This window comes from Ceratotherium simum, chromosome 6 (assembly GCF_057802395.1).
Source record: "Ceratotherium simum simum isolate JZ-2026a chromosome 6, ASM5780239v1, whole genome shotgun sequence".
NCBI classification, from domain to species: domain Eukaryota; kingdom Metazoa; phylum Chordata; class Mammalia; order Perissodactyla; family Rhinocerotidae; genus Ceratotherium; species Ceratotherium simum.
In genome coordinates, this window is record NC_141905.1 from 64,314,284 (window position 1) to 64,332,353 (window position 18,070).

The window sequence follows — 18,070 nt, forward strand, 5'->3', positions numbered from 1 at the left end:
TCGGGATTAAATTCACTCAGCCCACCTACCTGACTCTGAGCCTGTGCCCTTACTAGGGCTTCAAAATCCAAATGTTTAATAAATAGATTTTTGAAAGCAGCACCATTATTCTGAGGTTAGTAATATCCAGATCTGTGTGTTTCCTTTGGGTTAAGACTAAAGGATGTGTCCTGTGGGTGACAGTAGGGACAGTGGTCCTCCCAGTAGTCATATTAAACCATTACTGAGAGGAAAAGGAAAACGCTGTCCAGGCGGCTGGACGAGCTGGAGAACAGGAACCTTTAGAGAGCACGTTCTGGAACCGTGTGAGTGCACGCTGAGCCCGGGGAAGTTGGGGAAGCCTTAGGGCAAGGGGAGCTGCGACCAAGTGGGTGCCTCCTGAGGGCTGCCGGGGCGCGCCTTCCCCGCCCCCGCGCGGGAAGTGGGAGGTCAGGGTCAGGGTCAGGCCTGGAACCGAGTGGAGGGTAGCCTGGAGACCACCATGGTTGGGAGGCGGGGAATGGCTCTGAGGGTTTCGAACTTCTTTTGTGCATCTCGACGTGGTTGCATCTCTGGGCCAGCATGATACACTTTGGTACCACCGCCAGTTCCGGTGTTGTAAGCGCTACCCCCACAAAGCCAGGAAGGCGGGCCCTGGGTCAGGGCCAGCGGGGTGTCCGGGCGCCATGTCCCTGGAGGCGCGCAGGCCGCGGCGGCGCGCAGTCCTTCTTGCAGAAGGCGGGGACTAGAGCCTGGGCGCGGCGGTCGTAGCGGGGCTCTGGGAGCGCAGCTCTTGCCGAGCCGGGGTCCGCCCCTGGTCCCCGCCTCTGAGAGAGGAGGGCAGGGAGCAGAGGAGGGAGGGACTAAAGGAGGGAGGGAGGGGCGACCCGCTTCCTAAGTTGCCTGCAGACTCCGGGCGCGAGCTCAGTTTGCGCTGCGCCGCGATGTCCGGAGCGTCGGCCAGGAGCCTGGGGAAGGGTGAGGCCTGCCCCCGCGAGAGGAATATATACGGCGAGAGGCGGGGATGATCTCGGCGACCCTCGGCCGCGTGTCCCGCTGCGGCTGCTCCGGAGCCGAGCCGCCCCAGGGCCCCCGCCCGCGGGGAACGGGCCCGGGCCGCAGCGCGCGGGACGTCTCCGCGGCCGGGCCGGGGGCGGCGGGAGGCTGGGGGGGGCCGGCCGCTCTCGGGGCCGTAACCGCCTCCGCTTCTTCCCCTCAGGAAGCCCGCCCCCGGGGCCTGTCCCCGAGGGCGTGATCCGCCTGTACAGCATGAGGTTCTGCCCGTTCGCCGAGATGACCCTCCTGGCCCTGAACGCCAAGGGAATCCGGTGAGGACCGAGGCGGGGGCCGCTCCCGAGCCGGCTCGGAACCAGCTGCTGAGGGCGGCGAGGGTGGGAATCTCGAATAGGGCTCCCGGAGCTTCCTTTACTGCAAAGTAAACTTTTCTCAGCCTTTTGGGAGGACATAAGTTATGGACTCTCTCCTGGGGCTGGGGGACGGGGAGAATGCCACAGACTCCACCAGTCTAGCACCCCGTTTAGACTAACCTAACCATTTCATGGATTGGAAAAACTGGGGCTCCAGGCAAGTTAGTAATCTGCCGACATCGTTGGACCAGTCATCACAGGCAGCAGCTCTTTCAGCTCTGGGAGATCCCTGGTTCCTGGTCTGCTGTCCTTTCCCTTTCACCCCATTTCTCCATTCATGTCTGGCTTATCTGACTGTTTGCTGTTATTCTGAGTATATGGTCCCTTCTCGAATAGTCGGTAATTTACTCCAGTACAGATACCAGACCTTGACGCTCTTGGCAGAGTGCTGAGTTAACTGTACTGTACATATCCCTATAGACTGGTTTGTTGGTTGAGTCAAAGAAAGTGTCGGTGCCTGAAAATGCAGTCTTTTGTGAAGCCTCATTGAAGCTAGCATGCTTATTGACATATGGCTTATCCATAGGAAATCTGCAAAGTCACTTGGCTTTTCTCTGATGCCAAATATCCATTGGAACCACCTCCTTTCCAATGACCTTTGTAATCTGTTGAACAAACATTAGATAACCATCACATGCAAGTTTAAAACATAGCCCACATTCTTAAGAAAAAGTCCATCTATGTGCTTAGGGTTTAGAAACTAATTTTATAGTCTTCTAGGGGGAGAATTAGGCAGGCAATTCTTTTTCCTAAAACAAATGTAAAATGCATTCTAAAGAAAAAAACAAATTTTTGGATGAGCCATCACTTCACTAAGATTTGCATCTTATTTGGATGAAATTGATTCTGAACACATAGCAAAATACTCAACATTTAGTAACATTTATCCAAAACACTGTATTTTATCCAAACACTGTACTATTTGCTGTATTAATCAGAAGTCTCTTATTGCAAGTGAGAGAAATCTAATCCAAATTAGATTGGATTGAAAAAAGACATATCTTGTGCTCATATAATTGAAAAGTCCAGGAGCAAGACACAGCTGGATTTGGGGGCACCAAATCCTCGGTTATATGCCCCTCTGTTTTCAACTCTAGGTTGAAAACAACCCTACCTTACTTACTGGGACAGTTTTCCAAAGGAAAATGGAAATGATTTTACCATTAATAGTGTGTGTATGGGGCGTGAAGTGTGGCGAAAGGTAGAGCGAACAGAGGTCTGCTACATTCATGGATCAGTTTTCAGTTTGAGTCCCGGGAGACTTTCATCAGAGAGGGACTAGATTTTTACCACGTGAAAGCATGGTTTTCTCTAAAAGGTGCATCTTCCACTTGTTGTGGCAGGTGTGTTGACTTGTTGGCTCACAACGCCAGGTTACCAAAATGTATATGTGTACCGAGAACTTTCTTTATCACAAAAGCCCAGGATCTAGCTTTTGTTCTCATAGTATAAAGTTTCAGAAATATTGGTAATTCCTTGGCAGGGGGCATCATTTTTCTTGCAGTGGCTTGTATCTGAATGTCCAGTACTCTGTCAGCACATGAGCTTTTTAAAACACACACACACACACACACAAACACACACACACGCTAGTGTTCAATCTGGCTATTCCTTTGTTTCCATGAGGAATTACACATTTAATCCTCAACTAAATGCTGTTCTAGCTACTGCAGAAATAGGAAACAAAAGGTGTTGTATATTATTTTTGAATATTCTATTGAGCAATTATCCAGCTTTGACAATTATATGGACCTGGCTTTAACAATTATATGAAACTTTCCTTTCTCTTAGTTCCTCTAAGATCTCTCAGGCAACATACAAGTTAGATCTAATTACAATCTGAATATAACCTGGACTTTACCTGTTTTCCTCCTTTTGGGTTTATTTTGTATGATTTACCCAAGTAACATTTAAAAAAAAATATCAATGCTTGGAGATTTAATCTGAAAGTTTATTTTGTGGGTGGATTTTTTTGGATTCCTTAATATCCTTGTAAAAAGTGAGGAACTTTCTATTCAAATTAGCAAAAGGAATTGAATTTTATCATGATTCTTATATAGTGGCTAGTAGACACAATTCAATTAGTTGCCTCACATAAATTACAATTAACATACCTCTTAGCCAAAAATGTAGTATCTTATTGACAATCTTGAAGCATTTCTATCTATTTTATTCATTCACTCAACAAATATTTACTGAGTACCTATCTGAAACTATTTTGATTTTCTTCATAGCATTTAAATCTATTTAAAATTTGCTTTTATGTGTTTATTAATATGAACAAGACACACAAGATCCCTGCTTTCATGGAGCTCACATTCCAGGGAGTTGACATAAGAAACATGTAAACAGGTGTGCACAGTAATTTCACAAACATATCAGTTCAATGAAGAAAGTAAAACAAGATGATCATGTAATAGAGGCTCTCAGCAGCTTCAGAATAGGTGGTCAGGGAGGGCCTCTCTGAGGATGTGGTGTTTGACCTGTGAAGACAGGCAGAGAAGGCAGAGGAACAGTAAACACAAACGCTCTAAGGTGGTAACATGTTTGGCAAATTCAAGGAATATAAAAAAGGCCAGTGTGGCCAGATCATAATGACCAGAGGGAAAGTCATAGGAAAGAGGTGTGACAGGTAAGAAGGGGCCATAGCAAATGTGCCTTGCATGTCGTGGAAAGTGTTTAGAGTTTATCCTCTTTGCAATGAGGAGCAATCGAGGGGTTGTAAGCAGGAAGGTGGCCTTGTCCAGTTTACTTTTTTTTTTTTTCAAAGATTTTACTTATTTATTTATTTTCCCCCCAAAGCCCCAGTGGATAGTTGTATGTCATAGCTGCACATCCTTCTAGTTGCTGTTTGTGGGACGCGGCCTCAGCATGGCCGGAGAAGCAGTGTGTTGGTGCGCGCCCGGGATCCGAACCCGGGCCGCCAGCAGCGGAGCGTGAGCACTTAACGGCTAAGCCACGGGGCCGGCCCGTCCAGTTTACTTTTGTCAAAGCTCCACCTGGCTGTGTGTGGAAAATGGACTGTAGGGAAGCCACAGTGGAAACAGGCCAGTTGGGAGACTGTTGTAGAGGTCCAGGTGGCAGACGGTGTTTTGGATGAGGTGACGGTCGTAAAGCTGGGAAATGGATAAAGTCAGAATATGATTTGGAGGTCTACTGACATCTGGCTAATCCATCTGACTTGAGGAAGCGGGGGCAGAGGGGAAGGAATCAAGACTAAGTTGACTCCTAAATTTGGGGTCTGATCAGCCAAGTGGACGGTAGGGCCAGTGAAGATTTATTCAGAAGTACAAAAAATGTTTCAGTCTCTTCATTGTCTATATGTCTTTCAGGCATGAAGTCATCAACATCAACCTGAAAAACAAGCCTGATTGGTTCTTTGAGAAGAATCCCTTGGGTCTGGTGCCAGTTCTGGAAAACAGCAAGGGTCAACTGATCTACGAATCTGCCATCACCTGTGACTACCTGGATGAAGCATATCCAGGGAAGAAGCTGTGGCCAGATGACCCCTATGAGAAGGCTCGCCAAAAGATTATTGTTGCGTTATCTTCTCAGGTGTGTGTATAAGAAATTTCAACTCCTATTTGAAAAACCTTTGTTTTTTAAGCTAATCAGTGCTGTCATTTATGGTTCAGTGATTTGGGAAAGGGACACAGAACAGGACTATGCTCTTGTCAGTTCCAACACGTCCTGCAAGCCCTTTCGTGATCTGGTTCCCGTTTACCTCTCCAAAGTTAACGCCTCTTCACTCTTCTCCTGGCGCTTTATGTTCCAGCCATACTGAATGTTTTGTTTTCTCAAACTCGCCACCTTCTTCTCAACTCTTGCTAGAAGACTCTTCCCCTTTCTCACTTTGCCTGGCTATCTCCAAGTCCTCTTTCATGTATCTACTCAGATACTGCCACCTTCCAGAAGCTTGTCCGTGCTGGGTTAGTGCCCAGCGCTGTGTTCCTGCATGTGCTGACCTTCCCTGTCGGTGACTGCCTGCCTTCTTGCCTATGTGTTGCACCAGGGCTGTGAGCTTCTTGAGGGTGAGCGCCATGTTTCCATCACTGCTGGCTTACTGCTTAGTTGTGACCAGCTCTGCCACTTCTAGTGTGTGACTGTGAGCAAGTTACTTATAACTGTACCTTTGATAATATAAAACACCTAGAGCAGAGTCCAACACATGGTAAATATGCAATGTTAGCTCTTGTTGTGTTAGCCACAGGGTCTAGCAGTGAGCATCTACTGAGTGTTGGCAATAGTTCTCAGCTGACTGAGTAAATGGCATTCCTTTAGAAGAATTGTTAGTATCTTAATTAGCATGAATGTCGTAAATTAGTTCAAACCATTAGTATTGACAAAGAAATGACCAACAGTGGACAACAAGAACAGCAACATCAGGTTATATATTTATAATCCTGTTACCTTGTCAAGATATATGTCCCCATGTAAAGAAATATCTTGTCTTTAGTGAAAGAAATAGTTAAAGAAAACCTAGACGATGAGACTTACAGAGAGAGCATATAGTTTAAGGAGACATTGCAAAGGGAAGCCAATGGGGAAGGAAGAGGGACTTGTCTGGCTTAGCAGAATGAGAGTGCAAGAATAGTAGAGATAGTTGCTGTCTACGATGATGGACAGGGAATATGGCATTTACAAGAAAGATGTTGGAGTATTAAAGAAAAAAATAGTAACAAGAGAGTCGTTGTATTGTCTAGGAAAAAAATGAGCTAAAAGCTGGAGATGCCCACCATTACTTCCCGGCTCATATTCAGGGAAGAGGTGGCCTTAGGTACCATATGACCCTGCCCTCCTAGCTACAGGTCAGCAAACTAGAAATGCCTCCACTCACATCCCTTGCCCAAGTGTCTTCTCTCCTGGGAACTTAGAACTGAGACACAGAGACTGAGACAGTAGAGGTTGTATAAATATATCATTGGAGACTTGACAAACCAAAGCCATGTAAAAAATAAATTTTTAGAGAGGCAGAAATTAAGAGCATTGCAAAGGGAACTGACATATGGAAAATATAGATCAGACATTTAAGGAGAAGCAGAGATGCAAACCAGACAGGCCCAGATGGAAATGTGGATGGAAGCACTGCCTGCAAACCTTCAGTTCCAATGAGGGCAAGCTGTACTGACATCGATACGATTTCAGGCCATTCTCCTCTATTCTTACAAGTGCCTGTTTACTAAAACTGGGATGAGTGGACTTCTGTCTCTTGCATTTCTTGCAATGAGACGATACCAAAGACCAAAGTATTAAAACACACCAACACCTCCACCACAAGCATTAAAGCTCCTGACGCTACACCTGTCAAGGCGTGAAGTAGTTAGCTCCTTCTGAACAGTCTTCTCACGTCCTCCCCAAGGTAGAACTCAGAAAAATTCTCTTCCCCAGCTCCCTTTGCAGCTGGGCCAATGCCTGGGACCTGGGCTCTTCTTGTCAGATACACATGTGGTAGAGTTCAATTCAGAAATGAGCAACATGGGGAAACAGCTTGGTGTGGGGCACTGCTTCTGCTGGTGAGTGGCTGGTGGCAGAGCTCCTGGCTCTCAGGAGCTGTGGTGGTTGCAAGATTAAATTCCAGAGTAGAGGGGCCGGCCTGGTGGCGCAAGCGGTTAAGTGTGCACGCTCTGCTGCAGCGGCCCAGGGTTTGCAGGTTCGGATCCCGGGCGCACACCGATGCACTGCTTGGCAAGCCATGCTGTGGCGGCGTCCCATATAAAGTGGAGGAAGATGGGCACGGATGTTAGCCCAGGGCCAATCTTCCGCAGCAACAAAAGAGGAGGATTGGCAGATGTTAGCACAGGGCTGATCTCCTCACAAATAAATAAATAAATAAAAATGTTAAAAAAAATAAAAAAATAAATTCCAGAGTAGAAATGGCTTCAGTACTAATGGCGTTAGTTACCTGAGTCCAACTTCCGGCAGTGGCACCAACTTAGCATCTAGTGCTCAGCCCACTGGTGGCAGTGGGTGCTTCCCATCAGGTGAGTTCTGACCATGATTTTGGAATGTTCCAGCTTAGTTCCAAGCCTATTTGTTCAGCCTCTCAACAATTCTATGAGCCACTCAGTGTCCTTTTAAGACATTTTTGGCTCAAACTCGCCAAAGTGGGTTCTGTTATTTGCAACTTATAAAATCCTAGCCAGTGAAGCATCTTGGGTCACAAAACTGTTTCCAAGATCAGTACATGACCGCTGTGAACACAGGAATTGGTGCACCTTTGAAGTTTCTAGAACACCCTGACACTGGGACTATGAACGTTCTAGCGTGCTTTCATGTGAGGGGGCTGGTATAGTTAGCATCACATTGATAAACTAAGAAATTATTCTCTGTCTAGATACCACCTTTGCTAATACGCTTTCTTAGAGGGCAAAATAAGGAAAACTTCGCTGGCGATAAAGAAGAACTGCGTAAACAATTCAGCAAGCTAGAGGAGGTAAGCAATCACTTCTAGTTTTTATCAGAGTAAATGATACACTATATCCACCCTCTTCTTTCCTCTAATCTTTTCTTCATACCCCAATTTCCCAAATCACTTTATGGCAATTAATAATAACACCAAGTAAGGAATTTTAGTTTACAACAGATTGCCCTAAGCTGTTGTGTTTAAGATATAAACCAAAACACCTAAAAATATTTTGTCATGGGTTTGCTTTTAAAACATTTTGTTGCACTGATGTTAAAATAACAAGGAAAAAAGAAAATTTCACCAACACTTCTATATTTGTCACCTGTTGTCATTTTTCCCTGCTCGTTTCCAGTCCTTGTCCATATATTAAAAAAAAAAAATTAACATAACTGTAATCAGAGCACAAATACCATTTCCCGTCACAAAGAGTTTGCCATGAATCATACAGGCAACTTGGGGAAGCCCGGATGTGTTTTTACCTCCTTTGGGGGAGAGCTGCCATTAGGCCTTTTGATCGAGTCTTTTTCTCGGCCTTGCAACATTCCGCTCACACACAGCCTTAGGTTTTTCCTGAGGGAAGACATAGTTCCTGTCTTGTATGGGAATGTATCCTAGCATTTTATCAGTAAGCATGAAGTTTGCTGTAGATTTTTTTCAGAAACCTTTTTTTTATGAAGAAAGTTCTATTACTAGTTCGCTAATTTTTTAAAAAGTCACGGATGAGTGTTGGACTTTATTGAATGTTTTGTCTGCATCTATTAAATCTATTGAAATGTTCAGAAAATTTTTTCCCTTTAATCTGATGAATATGGTGTTATTGACAGATTTTTCTGGTGTTGAACCATCCTAGCATTACTGGGATAAAACCTACGTGTTTTCAGTGGATTTTCATAGATACTCTAGAATTAGTTAATATTTTAGAGATTTTTGCATATTTGTTCATAAATGAGATTGGACCATTATTTTGTTCTTATAGTGTCGTATTTGGTTTTTATATCAAGGCTATTCTAACCTCATAAAATGAGTTGGGTTACTTTCCCTGTATTTCTAATCTCTGAAACCATTTGATAGGGTTTGGCTGTTTCTGTAAAACATTTGAGCCTAGTGTCTTTTATGGGGGTCAGTTTTTCATTAGTATTTCAATTTCTTTAATGGTAATTGATTTTGGGGGTTTTATATTTCTTCTTGAATCAATTTTGGTGATTTTTCTTGAAAATTATCCATTTCATCTAAGTTTTCACATATATTGGCATAAAGATGCTCATGTTTCCTAATTTTTAAAAATCTCTACATATAACTACTTATATACCTGTATTCATTTCCAATATGGTTATGTGCCTTTTCTCAAGTTTTCTTGATCAGTATTTCTAGATATGTATCTTATTAGTTTTTTCAAATAATTAGTATATGTTTTCTTAATCCTCGAGGGTTTGTTTTACAACTCATTATTTTCAGCTTTAACTTGAATATTTCCTTTCTTATAATTTCTTTAGATTTACTATTGCTCTTTTACTAACTAGCTCAGGAGTTGGGTATTTAATGCATTTATCTCCAGTCATTCTTGATTTTTTAATGCATTAATGATCACCATATATTTATTTCTAAATAACATCTTAGTTGCATCCCATAAGTTTGAATATGCAGTATTTTCATCGTTCAGTTCTAAATTTTTTTTGCAGTTTCCATTGTGATTTTTCTCATTGCCTCTCAATTATTTATCATTGTACTTTCAAGTTCCCTAAACTACCTTTTTTGCTGTTTTCTAATTTAATTACATTATGGTCAGAGAATGCATGTGGGTTATTGTTTTTTGAAAGTTAAGACTTCTTTTGTGGACCCAGTTGGCAACCTGGTAGAGCCTATGGACTCATTCTCAGAATAATGTTTTTAAATGCTTAAATTAAAATATACGATTCACTCATACTGCTATGGTTTACTGCCGTTTTCATAGTGGAAATATCTCCTAAATTTGGGGTTAGTGGGGAGAGTAATGTAATTTTTTCCCCATCTAAGTTCACCGACTTCAGGTTAAAAACTCGTGCTTTAAAATGAGTTTTCCATGTTTTAGGGCTGCTGACTGAAACCACCATACTTAATTTTATTTATGCATAATTACCAGGCACTACAGTTTAAGGACAGACCCAGAAAGACTTATTTATTGTACAATTCTGAGTGCCTAATAACTGCAAGGCACTCTGCTGAGGTAGAAAGTAAGATGCTGTCCATATTCTTCAGATGATTACTTAGGTAGTAGACAAAAGACAAATACTCAGGTAGATATAAACAATCAGTCTACAAGGCAGAATGTTATATGGGCCCTGAGAAAAACTATGGAAGTTTTATAAAGGGTAAGTTGGTTTAGTGTTTATTAACCAAATAATATTCTTAGTTCCCACCTTTGGCAAAACCATAATATCAATTCACCTTCTTAAATTTAGGAAACATACTATTTGTGCTTGGTTTTCAAATAATTTTATTTGGCATCTGTTTAATAGTTAATCCAGTTATTTCCAGTATATTTTAAGTAAATTTTTTATCGAAGTATTATATGCAGAGAAGTACCCAAAGCATAAGAATACAGCTTAATGAATCTTTACAAAGTGAACACAGCCGTGTAACTAGCACGCATATCAAGAAACAGAATACTAGTTTTGGCTATTTTTTGTACTTTATATAAATGGTGCATATAATATGCACTCTCTTGGGTCTGGATTCTTTCATACAGTATGAGGTTTGTGAGGTTCATCTGTGTTGTGTGTAGTTCATTCCTATTCTTTGTATAGTGTCCCACATATGACTATACCACAATTTATTTATCCATTTTACTCCCAATGGACAGTAAACATTTCCACTTTGGGGCTATTACAAATAGTGCTGCAATGAACATTCTTATACATATCTTTTGGTGAATATATGTTCACATTTACAAGTAGTAGAATTACTGGATTATAAAGTATGCATGCACTCAGCTTTAGTAGATACTGTTAAAACATGGTTGTACCAATTTACGCTCCTACCAGCAGTGGTTCTACACCCTTGTTAACTTGCTCTTGTTCATTTTAGCCATTCTGCTGGATGGGTAGTGGTATTACATTTTGGTTCCAGTTTAATGTAGTTGAGCACCTCTGCAAATGGTTATGGGCCATTTGGATGTCTTTTGTGAAGTGTCTGTCCTGCCAAATTTTCTAATGGGTTGTTTGCCTTTCTTCTTATTGATTTCCAGTTCTTTCTGTATGCTGAATACCAGTCCTTTGTTGAGTGTATGTATTACAAAGATCTTGTACTCTGTGGCTTGTTTTATTTTTCTCCACTGTCTAGTTTATTTTATTGATTGTTTTGCTTCATCTCAAACTAACAGATTCTAAAGCTTAAACTGATCAGACAGAAAACCAACTTGGATATGCCAGGGTGAAAGGGGCTGCTTTCATCACTCTACTTAACGTGCCCTCATCATCTCTGATGATGCATCTTACTAGATACACTAATAAGTACTCTTATGTTGTTTAATGTTCAGGTTCTGACCAAGAAGAAGACAACCTTCTTTGGTGGCAGTTCCATTTCTATGGTTGATTACCTCCTCTGGCCCTGGTTTGAACGGCTGGAAGTAGTGGAGCTAAATGAGTAAGACATTTGAGTATTTTGTGAATAATTCAGAATAGTATATATTCACCTTTTTTCTGAACAAAAATTAAAATATTTCATACAACTGGTATGAATGGGAACAAGCAGACAGGAGGAGGAGAGTCTTGGAGTATCCAGGGCATGTCATATGCCTGCACTCACCATTCCTCCTCATCTCTAGTAGGGCAGGGAGTTCTGTGACTTAGTAAAATATTTTAAAAGTAATTTACTCCTTCCCTCCTGGTTGAAAATCCAAAAGGATGTACATTTTTATAAGGATGTCATGCAGGATTGTATAACCAATGCTACCTCCCATTTACCAGCAAGATTCCCATACTATTTTCCAAACTCCATGTTTTGCAGTTTGGCAGCCACCTTGGCTTACTCCCACTTCTTAAAGCTTAGAGCCATTCAGGGTTACTTTTAGTCCCAATTTGGCCATAGATTGGTTGTCTTTCATGTTCTCATTTTAAAAAGTTATCAGTCTCTCAATTTGGACAAGTTCTTATGCTAATGGAGCAAGTCATTTCACTCTAAGATTCCTCCTCCATAAAACAAAGAATTCTACAATATCTTCCAAATATAATATTCTATGATTATGTGCATTTAAAGAAATAGTTTTAAAGGTTAGAAGAAAACAAAATGAAACTGCAGAGTGATCATGATGCTATATAGGAGACTTTGCAATGCCTTCATGGTTAATCTAGCTCATGCCTCCATTCTTTCCATATCCTACAGCTGTGTAGACCACGCTCCAAAACTTAAGCTCTGGATGGCAGCCATGAGGGAAGATCCCATAGCATCACTCCTCATTACTGATGCGAAGACCCTTCGAGGTTTCTTAGATCTCTACTTGCAGAACAGCCCTGAGGCCTGTGACTATGGGCTCTGATGGGGGCAGGAGTCAGCAATGAAAATATGTCTGATATTTTCCTTCACTAAAATGAATAACAACATGCTTTTATTTTACCAATAAAATAAAAGCTCTCACTTCTCAGTGGCTCACCTTCTCTGATTTGACATCATGGCCTAACTGTGGGGTTTCCTCAAGGCCCTCCTGCAGAAATGTGAACACATTTCCTGTCTTAGGATGCTCAAATGACTCTAAGGGATCTGTCATAGTCTATGATGAAAACCTCTAAATCATCATCTCTAGTGAGAGCTGGACTTCAATCTAGATTTCTAACTGTCCATAGGACATTTCCACTTGGATACCCTGTTGTTATTTTAGGAGATGCCCTTTCAAGTTTGTCTTCTGGGTTCTGAGTCAAGAAACTTTCAATTCCTTATTCTTTCCTTTCCATCATCAACTTATTTCACTACCTTTCTTATTCCCATTGTCACCACTAAAGACCAAACTCACATCACCTCATAGCCAGGTGACTAGGTGGCCTCCCATTTGGTGTCCCCATCTCCAATCTCTATCCCCTTCAAATCCTTCCTACTAAATCCCACAGTGGGCACACAGCAGGTGTCCCATATAGATAATTAAATACTTTGAAGACCACATCCGTCAATACAGTATGTAAGGCTGGATGAGTAATGCAGAAATATTAATGCCATCTTCCATACACTTCTATAGCTCATTGGGCTTCTCACTATTTAATTTTTATGATCACATCACCTCCATGAGAAGAAGGCAGGTCGGAGAACATCATTTCATTTTACAGATGATTCAACTAAGGCCCCACCGTAAAGTAAGGCCTTAAGATGCTGGCAGAAAGACCTGCAGAACACACGCAGCACACTGCTCTTACTATCAGAATTAGGGGGCTGTCGACCCGCCCCATACAGGCTGGTTTCCTGTACTTAAACTTAAGAGCGCATAACAATCACCTAAGGCTCACTGCTGGATTTCGGATCAGTAGGTCCGGGGTGGGCCGGGAAATCCATATTTGAAATGAGCCCCCTGCTCCACGGTGATGAGGGCGACGCGAGGGCCGCACCCTGAGAGGCAGCAGAGAACCGGTTGACTTCACAAACGGCCTCCTGCCGCCCACTGTCGCCACCTACGCCCAGGCTCCGGGCGGACCCATCTCTGCCGCCGTCCGCCTGCCCCACCCTCCAGGCCCGGGTCGGCTGCATGCGGACGCCAGGTGGACTTAGACCCGGGCGCCAAGGTCCTCACCCAGCCACCACTTGGCTTCCACCACGGACACGCGCAGGGACTCACGACTCCAGGAGCTTGTAACGCGGCCGTCGATTGGCTCACTCGGCATTGCTAGGCCGGAGCGTTTCCAAAGGCTTCGAGGATTGGCTGAAGCTCTGGGCGCTGCGGCCAGTTGGCGGGTAGGATTCTAAGGGGCGGGTTCTGCTTGGGCCCCGCCTCCCTCTGCGGCCACTGCCTCTCCACTTCCGGTTCTGTGTGCCAGGGGGCCAGAGGTCCCTCGGGGGTCTCTCTCCATTCACCGCCACCGGGTGGGCCGGTCAGGCCTGTGCTGCGTTTGAAGAGAAGAGTGGGTTGAGGTTAATTCTGAATTTGGGGATTTTTCACGAATTTCGGGGCCCAGAATAGGATTGCCAACTTTATTTTGCCTAACACCTTTAAAAGAAAGTCCAACTACTTTATCAAAGTTTCATCAAAGATTTTTAACATCAAAAACGTACAAGGGTTATAATCTAAGGCTAAGAAACACGTCTTTGAAGCGAATATATTTAACGTAAAGAAAAAAAACCAAACTCATTGAGTTGTTATGTTTCTGATTTGGCTGGAGACAGGTAAAAAAGACCGCAGATCACTAGTTGTCAGCGCTGCCTCTTGGCACCGCTAATTTGGCTACATTATAAGGCACTGGCAATCGGGAATTTGGTCTCTGGGAATGTCCTGTCTTTGTGAGGTCTATGGGTCTTCCCTGCTACATTCAAATAATAATAATAGCTAATGTTGAATGCTTACTAGATAACAGGAGAACGCTAAGTATTAAATGCTTCTCATCCACTATTTGAATTAATCCTCTCCAAATCACGTGATGTATTGGTACTATTAGATCTGATTTACGGATGACAATACCAGGGCACAGAAAGTTGTGATTTGCCCAAAGTCAACCAGCCAGTAAATGCTGAAGAGGAGACTCAAATCCAGTCTGAACTCACAGTCATTTAGACCCTTCTTGAGATAAGAACTTACACATGCTTCTGCCCCGGTCTCTTTTTTATTCATCAGCTCTTAGCATTTAGAGCTTGAGCCAGGAGAGGTTTTTTGACACACCACTATACTGCCTGGGATTTAACAGGAAGTGTTGATGTTCCTTTTCCAAACTCAGTGTGTTTTGTTTGATTTTACAAATGTTTGACTTTGGCTGATTTCAGGATCTTGAAAATCTGCGTTTGTTCATTTAAATGTTATTATATCAAAATGTTTAAATTTTTTTTCTTTAATTCCTCAAGCTGTAAAGAAAAATAGTGATAGGAAAGCAGAATCAAGTACATAAAAAGAAACTCACCTTTGACTCTGCTTTCCCTAGTGGGAAGATGAAGTTCCTCCTCTGACAACTTTAGTATAATTACTATGTCCCAGATCTGTGGTTGTGTATGTGGGAGGAGATTCGATGAAGGTGGGCAAAAGGTACCAACTTACAGTTATAAGATAAATGAGTACTGGAGATGTAATGTATAACAAGTTGACCATAGTTTACACTGCTGTATGGTATATTTGAAAGTTGCTAAGAGAGTAGATCCTAAAAGTTCTCATCATGAGGAAAAAAATCTTTTTTTATAACTATATGAGGAGATGGATGTTAACTAAATTTATTGTGGTAATCATTTCACGATATATGTATGTCAAGTCATTATGTGGTGCACCTTAAAGTCATACAGAGCTGTGTGTCAATTGTAGCTCAAGAGAACTGAAAAAAAAAAAAATGTCTCCAAGACATTACAACACAGAATTCCCTATAATCCTAACTTCCTGGGAACAAGTCCTGAATCTAGGCCCATCTGAAGATAGAGCCTTTTCCCTCACTTATCCCACTTTGAATTTGAACAATAACTGAACACCAGGTAACATAATCTTTCATGTAAGTTAGGCTTCTGAAATATTACGAGGAATGTCCTTCAGTTTCTACCACTATCAGAGATTGGTATGACAAAAAAATTTTGAAAAACTGCAAAATGCAAACTCCACTTCCTCTCCTCTTCTCAAAACAGAGTCTTGTGAATCGAGTGAAGAAATTACTTCTGTAGCGGCATTCTTTTCCTAGAGGGCTTAAGTCATTATCACCCATGACAAAAGTTCCCCACGTTTTCAAAACAGATCCGATTATATTTCAGGTAGCTGGCAACCAATTTGGAGTAGGTTTAGTATGGCCTTACTACCATTGGTTTCTTGCTTGAGTGAGTCAGTATAACAGACGTGTAAACATGATATAATAACATAGAAGGAAAATTTGCAAAGAGGATTTCAGAGAGGTACGTATTGGATCTTAAAAAGGAAGTAGGGATAAGCTTAAAGGTCATAATTAAAATCTTTCCAGGGAAACCATAGTGTTCAGTGGTAAGATTAAAAACCACACTACTGAAACGTAGCCTGCAGCATTCAACCCATTCAGCTGGCGTTAAACTGGTAACTGATGAAGTTAGTATTCTGGGTTGATTCTGGTTTTAATTCTAATGTGCTTGGCAAAGCTGAATTGCAGTGCATTTCATCTTTGTGGATATAGTGTTAGAATGCACTATGCTGTTAAAAATGTGTTCTAATTTACTGATATTAGTCATTAATTTTGAAGTACACTGAGCTCTTACTGTGCTGAGGATGGCCTGTATGATTTCATTCCACACTGAAAACCCTTCAAGTAGGTACTATTAGTATTCTCATTTTACAGGTGAGGAAGATGAAGGTCAAAGAGGTTAGATAGCTTGCCTGCGTGCCAAAGCCAAGGTTTGGGTATAGTGCCAAGTGAGAACCTTGACATCTTATGGCTTCCCTTCAGCAGAAGAACTGTTTCCATCCCTCTGTCTCTTCTTCCCTAACTACACTAAATAGACTTGCATTTCAGAACATTACTTCCCATATACAGGTATACTTTTAATAACCAATATTTTCCAACTCTCAGAGCTGGTTTCCTTTAAAAGGTGGGAATGAGAAGAAAAAGCTTAGAAATGCATTCTCTTCTGACAAAGGAAAAAGCTGTGGATCCAAGAACCTTTTACTTTACAAATGGAATTCCCAGTTGGCCATTGCTATTGTGGGAGATCAAGATTTGGCCACCCTGAAATCTATCTCTTTACCTTGGTTGTTTTCTCTGAGGACATTTGACCTCCCCCACTAACTGCCTAAAGAATTTGACATGGTGGCTCCTTCCTGGAACAGATCTATCATGATGGCTGTAAAGATAACGTAGGGTAAATGTTACAACAGGAAAGGCACCAACAAGCCCCTCTTATCAGAAGTTCTGTCTCTCTGGCCACATTCTCTGGATGACCCTTCGAAGAGTTGCCAGACAATCATTTACATTTATAAGGGAAATCTCCATTTGTAAAGGTATCTCCCTCTCTGTTTGGAGAAGAGAGGGGGATGAGCTCATCTCTAGTGACTTGTCAATGTGGAAGGTGAGGCCTTGAGCTACATAATAAACCTTACTCTTGTTTACTGTGCTTTAGTGGTAATCTCCTGTAACTGACTCCCCCCACCGCCAAAATCCTCCTTTGTCATTGGCTGAAAAAGATATTTAAGACGAGAATTTCTGCTATTGTGTTGAGAAACGCAGTGTCCCTGCTTTCTCCCATGTATACATGTTATTAAACTTGGTATTATTTTCTCCTGCTAACCTGTCTTGTTGATTATTTGGCCAGCCAGAAGAACCTTAAGGGAAAGGGCAGAGGGAGATTCTCCCTCTTCCCCCGACACTATTCAATCATTGTCAATATACACCAGGGATGGGCAAACTAAGGGCAGTAGTCCAAATCCAGCCCACCGCTGGTTTTTGTACAGTCCAAGAACTAAGAATAGTTTTTACATTTTTAGATGGTTGAAAAATAATCAAGAGAAAAACCATAATTTGTGACACATGAAAATTATATGAAATTCACTGAGTGATTCCTGATATAAACTATGGACTTTGAGTGATAATGATGTGTCAGTGTAGGTTCATTGATTGTAAGAAATGTACCTCTCTGGTATGGAATGTTGATGGTGGGGAGGCCATGCATGTGTGGGAGTAGGGGGTATATGGGAAATGTCTATAACTTCTGCTCAGTTTTGCTGTGAGCCCAAATCTGCTCTGAAAATAAAGTCTATTAAAAAATACTATATATGTGTGAAATTCAAATTCAGTGTCCAAAAAAATGTTTTATTGGGGCATAGCCACACCCATTCATTTTTATATTATCTATGGCTGTTTTCACCCTATGAGGGTAGAGTTAAGCAGTTGAAACAAGATGGCTTGAAAAGCCTAAAATATTTACTCTCTTGACTTTTATAGCAAAAGTTTGCCTGTCTCTGGTGTAGACTAAGATCCTGGCTGGAGTGCTGCCCTTGGAGTCCAACTTCCAGGCTTCATAAGCCTCCCTCTCCTTCTTACTAGTTGTGAAGCTTTTCACAGGTGACTTAACCTTGCTGGCCTCAGTTTACTCATCTGTTAAAATGAAATAATAATAGAACCCTTATAGGACTGTTTTAAGGATTAAATGAGTGCATACA

General features: G+C 42.1%; 1 protein-coding gene across 1 annotated transcript; it reads left to right on the forward strand.

Moving 5' to 3' along the window:
* Window positions 1-868: 868 nt before the first annotated feature.
* On the forward strand, window positions 869-12,433 carry GSTO1 (glutathione S-transferase omega 1). Its single transcript, XM_004428047.3, has 6 exons — window positions 869-957; window positions 1,199-1,307; window positions 4,739-4,961; window positions 7,741-7,839; window positions 11,327-11,433; window positions 12,172-12,433. Exons 1-6 carry the CDS (start codon window positions 924-926, stop codon window positions 12,323-12,325), a joined length of 726 nt encoding a protein of 241 aa, XP_004428104.1. The 5' UTR covers window positions 869-923; the 3' UTR covers window positions 12,326-12,433.
* Window positions 12,434-18,070: the final 5,637 nt, after the last annotated feature.